Here is a 10958-nt window from a genome sequence, read left to right as displayed (position 1 = left end):
TCGTCCACACAACTGACCGCTCACTGGATGTTTCCTCTTTTTCGGACCGTTCTCTGTGAACCCTAGAGATGGTTGAGTGTGAAAATCCCAGCAGATCAGCAGTTTCTGAAATACTCAGACCAGCCCGTCTGGCACCAACAACCACGCCACGTTCAAAGCCCCTTAAATCCCCTTTCTTCCCCGTTCTGATGCTCGGTCTGCACTTCAGCAGGTTGTCCTGACCACCTCTACAGGCCTAAATGCAGTGAGCTGCGGCCGTGTGATTGGCTGATTAGATATTTGTGTTAACAAGCAACTGAACCTAATAAAGTGGCCGGTGAGTGTATGTGTTATTGTTATTATTTATCTTCTTACTTTCTTTGTTAACGGATGTAGAAACGAAACCACTTTTTTAGCTGGTTTGGATTTGTGCTTTTCACGTTCTCAGCTAACGTATTTCATGTTTTACCCGTCAGGTCACGTTCCTCTGCGTCTGCCCTCCCTGTGCCTGTTGGTCCCACCTCTCCGCCTCATGTCTGCGGTCATGTGGCGCACTGTGCAGCAGCGAGATGTAACGCAGTACGGGATGCTTGCTGACTTTGTGTCGTTGGTTACTGAAGCCGTCCCCGAGCTTTTCAGTCACACACATGGAGTTGAGCTTATTCTGGGCCTGCGAGCAAAGGTGATGCCACGTAGACATGAACACCACATAAACGCTCCAGTGTTGTTTGAGGCGATTTTATCTGTGTTAAATGCTGAGCAGCTGATTATATGTTCACAGTGACCTGCCCATAAGGAACTTTACGTATCTTTTTCCCGGTAGCTGATTTTAGAGTTGTGCCGCAGGGACGGTCCAGTGGATATACATGCAATCCAGCCTCACCTCAACAGCATTCAGTTGTCCCTTCCTCTGGTCAAGTGTGTAAGTCAAAGAAAGCACATCATGTCAAATGCACGTTGTCCTGTATGTTATACAAACGAGAGGTTGATATATTTGATGTGAAGTTGTTAATTGTAGAGAAATTTAGACTCTGATTTCTTTATGGTGGCGGTGAGCCAGGAGCCACGAGCCACAGTGTCTACAACACATCATTTATTCGCCATTAACTGCTTTATTTAATATCCAAAACCACCAGTAAACCTGCCTGAATTATGACTTTTTATATCGCTCCTGTCGGAAGAAAACCTTTATCAGTTTGACATAGTTTGAAAATATCTGTTGTCCTTTACATTGTGTGTATATTTCATGAAGAGTGGAGAAATAATAGGCCCAAAATGACTTGGAGAGACGTCTGGTTCCATTGACTTGCATTAGAAGTAAGGTATGTTTTTTCCTTCTCCTGTAAAGTGACCGCTTTGGAGATACGAGGTTTTCATCCGACAACAGCGATATGTATGTCGGTGGTGGTAAAATAGCCGTAAATCTATTAAAAAAAAAAAAAAAAAAAGGACAGTTTTCTTTAGAGAATATTTTGCCATAAGTGCCCTGCATGCATCCTCCAACACGAAGGAATTTTATATTCGGGACCAAACCCTGTTCTATAAAACCTTTGGTGAGGGAGTTTCTAGAGGCATTCAGCGTTCATATCACCAACATTGTGACCGTCTCTGGCCTCTGAATGACCTGCCTCTGAATGACCTGCCTCTGAATGACTTGGTTTACGTTGTAACCGTTTAATTATGCGGAAGTTTTGAAAACGATCCTTTAAAGTTGCGGTTGGGCTTTCCAGGTGGACAGCGTAGAAGTGGAAGAGACCGGAATTCACTTTGTGGAGCTGGTCCAAACGCTCATGAAAGACCCTGCTGAGAGAGAGGACTTCTTTCAGGTCAGAAATCTCTTATTAATTTGTTTATGTTCTGAAGTGCTCTTGTGACGCTTTCTGAAAGTGTGGGTTCTGGCTTTGATAAATAAGTGGACAGCGTTTAGAGTTAATCAAGCGTTTCTTAATCTAGGTTTTATTTTAAATCGAGTTGTGTTGCAGCACTTCATTTTAAACAAGGATTAACAGATCAGTGATTTTAAAGAGATTAAAACCTTAACCTGCTATAGTTTTGATTTTCTGCCCTGTTTGATTTGGCAGTATACACTCACCAGACACTTTATTAGGTACACTTGTTCAATTGCTATCTAATCAGCCAATCACACGGCCGCAACTCACTGCATTTAGGCATGTAGAGGTGGTCAAGACGACTTGCTTGAAGTGCAGACCGAGCATCAGAACGGGGAAGAAAGGGGATTTAAGGGGCTTTGAACGTGGCGTGGTTGTTGGTGCCAGACGGGCTGGTCTGAGTATTTCAGAAACTGCTGATCTGCTGGGATTTTCACGCTCAACCATCTCTAGGGTTCACAGAGAACGGTCAGAGAAAGAGGAAATATCCAGTGAGCGGTCAGTTGTGTGGACGAAAATGCCTTGTTGGTGTGAGAGGTCAGTGGAGAATGGGCAGACTGGTTCCAGATGATAGAAAGACAGCAGGAACTCAAATAACCAACCAACATCTCTGAGGAACGTTTCCAACACCTTGTTGAAAGTCTGACATGAAGAATTAACAGTTCTGAAGGAAAAAGAGGGTCCAACCTTTTACTAGCACCTAATAAAGTAGCCAGTGAGTGTAAATAAAAAGCAACAATATTACTCTCCATACTAATCATTGTCTTCAAGTTATTTTTTATTTTTGAGTCAAAATTAGAACAGGGCTTCATCAGAAAGATCTCGCAGACAAAGAGGGAATTCAGAAGTTTAGAGTTCATCATTACACCTGGAGGCTCTGCGTCATCAGGGGAATCATTTATCCAGCACTGAGAAGACTTAAAATTACCAAAAGTTTTTACAAATATTTTAATCAAAATATCTAAAAAAAAAAAGAAAAAAAAAGCTGTATGTAGTTCTGAGTGGCGACCTGTCCAGGTCTGGGTTTAGTCTTAAACTAATCCAGGATTAAAATGATGGTCGAAACGTGGTCCTGTTGGTTGGCCGTGATGTTTTATGTTGTGTTTTTCCTGTAAAAACTCAAAAGATGCTCTGAATTTATAACATAAGACACATTTGATTATGAACTTGATTCAGAAGCTAAAGCTTTTCTCCCTCTCGTTAGAATGTGTTTCCAGTGGAGTTTGGCCCAAACTATGACTCTGCAGTTCAGACCCTGATGTGGGACTTCCTCTCCAGACTGGAGCGCTTCCTGCTGGTCCCTGATCTTCTGCAGGTGAATGAACTGAAACTTCTAGAATTTACTTCACCAGGGTTTTATGCATCACCCAGAATTCCCTTCTAGCATGCGAAGAAGTCGGTGTTATTTAGAAGTATGGGCTTTCTGTTGTACATGCTGGGAGTTTAATTGCGCTGACTGTCAAGTTCTTCTGTAACCTTCTGGTTTCAGACTGTCGCTTGGCTCGGCGCTGAGTCTTGTGCTTTAAAGGACTATGAGGAATTCATCAGTAAACCAGATAACCTGAAGTCACTGCTCCATCACCATAAGTGCCTTGGGCACCTCGACACTTGTGGTAGGTAATATTGTGCTTCAGATCTTTCTGCTGTTAGTGGCATTTCTGCTTTTTCTACCATGGAATATAGGATGGCACGGTGGCATGGTGGGTAGCGCTGTCGCCTCACAGCGAGGAGGGCCTGGGTTCGATTCCCCGGCCGGGTGACCGGGGTCCTCTCTGTGTGGAGTTTGCATGTTCTCCCCGTGTCTGTGTGGGTTTCCTCCGGGTTCTCCGGTTTCCTCCCCTAGTCCAAAGACATGCATTTAAGCCGATTGGACGTGCTAAATTGGTGTGAGTGACTGTGTCTGTCTGTCTGCCCTGCGATGGACTGGTGGCCTGCCCAGGGTGTATCCTGCCTTCCCCCCCGATGACCGCTGGGATAGGCTCCATACGTTTTGCACACTGAATAGATTCATCTGTTTGGGGAAGGGGTCCAAAGTACAAACGAACATTTCTTCCTAATGTTGCGTGCGTTTTCACATTTTCACCAGAGAGGGCTCCAAACCTCTACATTTTACATAGAGACACAATTCTTTTGACAAATTCCACAAAGTGCACTAAAACATTTTCTCTGCTTTTACACAGCAGCCTCCTCACCGTCCCTAAATATGAGTGACTGCATCCTGTCTGCTTTGGCTGGCAAGAATAAGGGCGTGGATCAGCTGAGTGCAGGCAGTTGTCTGCTTAATCCACCTGATGACTCTGTTCCCACTCAGATCCCTGTGTGTGTTATGGATGGGACAGATGTAGAGACGGTGGTGGTTGTGTCTGAGTGGACTGAGATTGAATTAGGAGGAAATCAAGAGGAGTCCCTGCCAGAAGTAGAAACCGGTGAGGATGGTGGCAGTGCACTACATGCCACTGATTCTGAGCAGGGAGAGTTGGAGTACTGTGTAAAGACCGAGGAAAATGAGGGTTCAGGAGAATCTGCTCTGCAGCACAAAGAAGGCCGTGCGCCTGTCGATGGCCCTGATGAATCCAGGGAAGATGAGGATCTTTGTCCCATGAGTTCAGAAACAGGACAGTTGAACCGTGACACTGAAGAGGCGCAGGGTCTGTCATCTGATGTCACGCCCACTGTGGCGTCTACGTTCGTCATGCCTCTACAACCTCGTGAGCCTATTGGTTTTTCCACAGCCGCTAGTGGGACCCGGAGATCAGCTCGAAAACCTAAAAAGACTTGGAAGATTAAAATGGTGAATCTTCAGAAGGAGAAAAGGAAGTCTATTGCCGCTAAAGTTGTAAATACTCTAAAGAGGAAAAGCAATCCTGTTGCACCTGAAGCCAATTCAAATCCGATTGCCCTGGATAACAGGTACGTTTATGGATGTATTTTAGACTTAATTTCCACTTATTAGTGTATAGTATAGTTCCTTATATTCAGAAAATCTCTGTTTCTGTTAAAGCAGTGCCTACCTGTGTCTGATTATAAGAATGGTAATTCAGGCACCTTGTTCCAGCAGTGATTACACTGTGGTTCTTTTACAATGTAATTTGAATATGAGTGATGTGATGGGGAAGATCTGAGGTCCTTTTATGTTTTTCTGTTCATTTTAAAGGGATGCAGCTGAACTATCTGAAGTGTCTCCTGATCTTGTCTCAGATGAAGTAAACACAGGTTAATGTTACACCCGCTCATTCTGTTCCACTTTAGTCCCTTTGGTCTCCACTGTAGTGCGATCGATTTGTTTTCTCATTCTCGGTTATTCACCATTGCAAATAATATATTTTTTTCTGTTATTTTACAGACGTCTCCTCAGAGGTTTTTTCCTGTCAAAAGTGTTCATTCACTCACACTCAAGAGCGGTACCTGAAGAGCCATATCAAAAAGATCCACCCCATACCAGTGGAGGAGAACGAGAAGGAACCCCATGTGTGCCAGGTGTGTGGTAAAGGCTACCGCTTCCCTGGCATGCTGAAGGCGCACCAGCGCACACACACGGGCGAGCGGCCCTTCCAGTGCACAGCATCTCGCTGCGGGCGCCGCTTCTCGCACATCCAGGCTCTGCGCCGCCATCGTCTCACGCACAACCCCAAAGCTGTTCATAAAGCTCCTGATGATGGGCCTGAGGCCGATGAGCCTGAGAAAGAGGAGGCTGAGAGTCAGGAGGGTCAAACGTACAACTGCCTCTACTGTGGAGAAGGCTTCAGCTCTCTCAGTGCTCGCCGGGACCACCACAAGACGCACCCCGAGGAAGAGATGAACCGTTGTAACGACTGCGGCAAGCAGCTCAGCTGCCAGGCGGCCCTCATCAGGCACAAGCGGGGCCACCTGGAGGACCGGCCTCACAAGTGCACCATGTGCAACTCTAGCTTCACCTGCGTGACCAGCTTTAAACGCCACTTGCTCACGCACCAACCTGAAAGGCCATACCACTGCAGTTGTGGCAAGGGCTTCACCTACAGGGGCGCCTTGCTGTCGCACCAGCGCACACATGTGGCGGAAAGACCCTACCACTGCTCACACTGTGACAAAAGCTTCCTCTACCCTGGGGCTCTGAGGAAGCACGAGTGGACCCACTCCAAAGAAAAGCCCTATCTTTGCTCACACTGTGGCAAAAGCTTCAAAAGGGAGAGAACCCTCCGGGCACACATGGCCGGCCACACTAAGGAGAAGATCTACAAATGCTCTCTGTGTGACAAGACGTTCTCGTACAAGGCCAGTCTGACGAGACACGAGCTCACCCACTCCGGCGAGAGGCCTTTCCTCTGCTCCGAATGCGGGAAGACCTTCTTCTCGTTCGGAGAGCTGCTAAAGCACCAGCGCTACCACACCGGACACAAGCCCTTCCAATGTGTGCACTGCGACAAGAGCTTCACGCAAGCCTGCTATCTTCAGCTGCACACCAGGTACCACACCGGAGTGCGTCCCTACACCTGCCCTCAGTGCAGCAAAAGTTTCTTCACATCCTGCCGCCTCAAAAGACACATGCAGATCCATACGGGAGAGAAGCCGTTTGAGTGCATGGAGTGCGGGAAGAGGTTCAGACAGGCGTATGTGCTGAAGGTGCACCAGCGGACTCACGTAGGAGGCAGGATTCAGAGTGTGATCAACGACAGTTTGTTCTGACCCTTTTTTGTGTTGTGAATAGGAACAAGGCTAATTTAATTACAGCTGGACTTTCATTTCAAGAGGTTCTCTGAACACTAAAGACCAGATCGGTCGTGTTTTCATTTAAGTCCGATATCGTCGCATCAGTTGTTTTCTTGTTATGACTGTATCAGTGTTTCTCTTTAGTTCCTCACCTGAACCCGAGTACATCAGGTTATTTATTTTTTCTAGCACTACCTTGTTGATGCCTTAATGACGAACCTTTGTAAGCAGAGGTAAATGCATAGAAGACATACAAACAGCACACTAGCTCGATCCTTAAGCTGATGGGCTTTTCATGTTAATACTTCACAACCAGCTTCTGGTGACCTTGGACTAGCCTCACTTTCCTAAGACCAATCATTCATTCTTAACCACTGTAAGAGAACCTGTAAGTGATCTCAGTTCTGCCTGAAAGAGCAGCATCTACAGGGGCCCACTTCACTGGCTCTCCGTGCTGCTCCTGGAGCTCTAGTGCCCTGCATGTTGTAGTGTTCTCCCTGAGTCAGCACATGGAGTTCACCTCAGGAAGGGCTTCTTATTTACTTCATTAGATGCATCAGGAGTGCAGGGTAGTGGTACTGCAGGACCAGGATTGAGAACCATTGTATATGCAGTTCATGATGTCGGAGCTCCAGTAAGTTGGTTGTTATAACTTCCATTACAGCAGGCATTTCAAAACTGGGTTCCTTCCAAGCCGTAGCTCTGAGAAGATAAACGTTTCCCTTCATCTTGAGCTCTGAATTAAATTCACAAAGCCCTTGCCAATTAGCTGATGAATTGAAATGCAGTGTTTTTATGTCCGCATCTTTTTGGCCCGTGAGGAATGTAGGGCAACATGTGCGTTAAGCTGTAATATTTTCTTATATTTGTGCTAGACGACTTTAAAAGAGTACAAAAGAATCACGCAGAGTAGGAATCGTTGGTTTGAACAAGGAGAAGCAAACCTATACAAGCATAGTGCAAATCAAGATGCTATTCTTTTTGTATGGAAGCTACTGTGGTGAGTTTTTCCTGTAAATTAACCCGTCATAGTGCTTACATGAGTTTTTTTTTTTTTTTTTGATAATATTTCCCTTATTTGCCTGGAATTTTCAGAGGATAAAACAAATGGATATTAATAAATAATGTAAAAGTCTGTCCTTTAATTAGAGCTTTTATCCTCCTGTTTATTTGTCTTCTAGATCCCTGAAACCAATTAAAACGTTTTTAACCTTAATATAAAATATGTGGACTCCATGAATTTGTGATGTGATGAAATGGATTTGTAGCGGCTTGTTTGGCCCTGAAATATATTAATGTCCTTTGCTGATCCCCCTCTCCCCTCCGTGCCTATATAAGGGTCTTGGGTGACGCAGTGGAGGAACATGCATTGATCGCAGTGCCTTGTTGATCACGCTGTATTTTTAATCCTGTTTAGCCTGGTGCTTAACTGTTCCTGAATATATGTAATTCTTCATTTGTACAGTTGATGTCAGCACTGCACTATCTGAATGTTCTCCCCGTGTCACTTATACAGTAGGTCTACTGCTCTGTAAAGCAAGTCGTATCTACAGAGGGTGAAATGCAAGTTGGTGAGCTCCGTAGTGTTTTTCAGGAATGTATGAAGCATCTCTTTATGGAATTAAGGACACCCTGTCATGTTAATCGCCAACGAACGTGCGATTTTCCTCTCCTCCATCTCCCCTTTTTGGTTCATATGAGAAGTTTGACCTGAGGATAGACATGAAGTTGCATGTTGTCATTAATGGATTCTGAGAAAAAGTGCTGCTGATTGCAAAAAGCTTTTCATGCTTTCTCCATCTCGCCATCAACAACACCGAAAAATCAATACAACACCCTCAAAACACAAAGGCGCAAAGGCCAGATGCCGGTGGGAGCCTGTGCCGAGTGCCTCTGCTCACTCTGCCTGTCTCACAGCTCTGGAGTCCAGCTGGGAGATCAGAAAGAACAGAATGGCTCGACTGCCCTGCTGCTGAGCGCTGACCTTCTGGTTTCAGTAGGGTGAGGGATAGAAGTTGCCCTTTTGCCATCATATACGACCAGCTTTCTCCGCCAGCCTCGGAATTTAAAGGTACCAGGTCTGACTTTTTGTAGGATTATGCACTTTCTTCATCGTCGTCACCACCACCACCAACAAAACAGCCAAGGTGCGATTTCTCATGGCATTTTGTTCAAATACAAGATTGCACTAGTTGAGTGCTCAAGGTTGGGATTTGGTGTCTTTACATTCTTTTCATGCTCAACAACTCAGTGACCATTTTTGCCTTGGACAGTGGAGTGTCCTCTGCAGAGACCATGTCTATCAGAAGCGCATGACAGTAGGTGACTGTATAATCACTTACACTGCAGTCCATTCCACAGGGACCTGCAGCTGATTGAACTCATTCATTTAAAGTGCAGCCCTGGACTGGTGAGCAGGGGGCGGGGCCGGGGGGGCGGGGCGTGGCTTGTTGGCTTTGCTTGATCATTTTAAAACAATCGGAGCTGGAATAATTTTATACAAGCAAACCAATAAATTTCCAGCACCTTCTGTTTATAAACAGTGCTAGAGGTGGTCAATATAACGATATATATTTTATTGTTATGACATATTTTGCCATTGTAATGATGCTTTTCTGAGGTGTCTGTAGATATCGGCGTTAAAGTCCACCGCATGTTTCATTACAAAAAGTCTTCCTTGATGATTTTGTGCGCTCCACTGTGCCAAATGTTATATCAAAAGCATTTTATTCATACTTTTTAATGGCTGTTTATAACTGTTTTATGTGTGTCAGAATATTGTGATGCTCATCAACTGATGTGAGAATGTCTGAACGTGTTGCCACACTGCTGCCCCTAAATCTAGACACAAGTGTCAATCCAAATGTTGCAGGCAGCCCCAGTTGGGCACATGACGTTTATTATTATCTGTCTACAAAGTCGAACAGCACAATAAAACTAAAATGTATTTTACTTTTATGCCATCTATAGTCCGTGTTTAACATCCAAAAAATGAACGGTTTGGATTTCGTTAGGAAGATATGGATTTCTATGATTGCTTATTCTGATAGGCTTAGTTGTAATACAGTGTTAAGACTAACCCCGTCATGTGGAGGCTGTATTGTAGCTCTCACTGGGTTGTGTACATGGTTGAAAACTACTAGGATACAGCTGTATTATTAACAATATTACTAATATTCATAAAAATGTAGTCTTTAGAGTGAATCTTAAGGCATATCTGCCTGACTGCTGGTAAATACATGGGTGATGCTGCTGTGGGAAACAAAACATTAATTAATTGACCCTTATTAGTCCAACAACGAGGAAATTTCACCTCTGCATTTAACCATCCGTGATGTGAAACGCCATAATACACACTAGTGAATACACACACACACACATTAGGGGGCAGTGAGCACACTTGCCCAGAGCGGTGGGCAGCCCAATCCGCAGCGCCCAGGGAGCAGTTGGGGGTTAGGTGTCTTGCTCAAGGACACCTCAGTCATGTGCTGTCGGCTCTGGGGATCAAACCGGCGACCTTCTGGTTCCCTAACCTCCAGCCCACGACTGCCCCATGTGTTCTACTTACCACCTGTTTATGATCGATGTTGCACTTTACCCCTTGTTAGGTTGTATCCCGCTCAGGAACCCTGCTCTGTAGCTCTGGGCAGTAGATCATCCAGGAAAACTGTTTTCTAATACTGACATTTATCTTGAGCCACGTCCATTCGGTGCTGCGTGTGGCTGTGCTGTTTACCATAAAGGCCAGCAGTTCTCATTGGGTTAGAGAACAGAACACTTACAGTTTTACAAAACACTTTATCAAGATACTATTTAGGAGTTAATCCCACTGAAATTGCTGTTCGATCCAGTATCAGAGGTTATGTTGCGATATTGATCCCCGTGCATTTCTCTTTTCTCCCTACTCCTCACCTGGCCTCTTTTTGCAGATTAAAGAGTTTGTCTGGCTGCTTTTGCGCATGATTCATGCTTTTCCCAGTTTCAGAATGATCAGACCATTTTCTGAATTAATCGGAACTTCTGTAAATTAAAAGGCGGAGCAATTAACATGAGCTCTACTCCCTAAGATCTGGCTGGGAAGACCCGAGTGTCCTGCGGCTCTGAAGTCGAGCTGCCTCTTCATGCTTTTGACAGACTGAAATGTTAAAGTAGCAGTTATCGTAATTAAAGTGGCCGAATGAAGAAGGGAAAATGGACTCCTTAACATTTTTAGCATGACAGAATGAGGCATTCAGCCAGGGCCAAATAGCCAGAAATGCTGTGCATTGAATTTTGCAGAACCCCAATATGTTACTGAAGCAATACGCCACTTCAGGCGTGGTTTTATGATACGTAAAGGTGTTATTAGGCATAAGGTGAAGACCATAACCGTAATCCTCATGGCCTCAAGCGGCTTATTGC

At 44.9% G+C, this 10958-nt stretch overlaps 1 protein-coding gene across 1 annotated transcript in view; it reads left to right on the top strand.

Annotated features, from left to right (window-relative positions):
* si:dkey-14k9.3 (C2H2-type zinc finger protein) overlaps positions 1-7780 on the top strand; it is a 20178-nt gene extending 12398 nt beyond the window's left edge. Inside the window, exons 12-19 of the mRNA XM_037543075.1 lie at positions 456-661; positions 803-901; positions 1710-1805; positions 3073-3183; positions 3358-3481; positions 4049-4778; positions 5023-5081; positions 5212-7780. Of these exons, the coding sequence (XP_037398972.1) occupies positions 456-661; positions 803-901; positions 1710-1805; positions 3073-3183; positions 3358-3481; positions 4049-4778; positions 5023-5081; positions 5212-6533 (2747 nt within the window). The 3' untranslated portion in view covers positions 6534-7780. The remainder of the gene's footprint in view (positions 1-455; positions 662-802; positions 902-1709; positions 1806-3072; positions 3184-3357; positions 3482-4048; positions 4779-5022; positions 5082-5211) is intronic.
* Positions 7781-10958: the final 3178 nt, after the last annotated feature.

The sequence above is a fragment of the Pygocentrus nattereri genome, chromosome 11 (assembly GCF_015220715.1).
Source record: "Pygocentrus nattereri isolate fPygNat1 chromosome 11, fPygNat1.pri, whole genome shotgun sequence".
Lineage (NCBI taxonomy): Eukaryota > Metazoa > Chordata > Actinopteri > Characiformes > Serrasalmidae > Pygocentrus > Pygocentrus nattereri.
The sequence above is the reverse complement of the archived record's forward strand: the minus strand, read 5'-3'. Positions and strand labels throughout refer to the sequence as shown.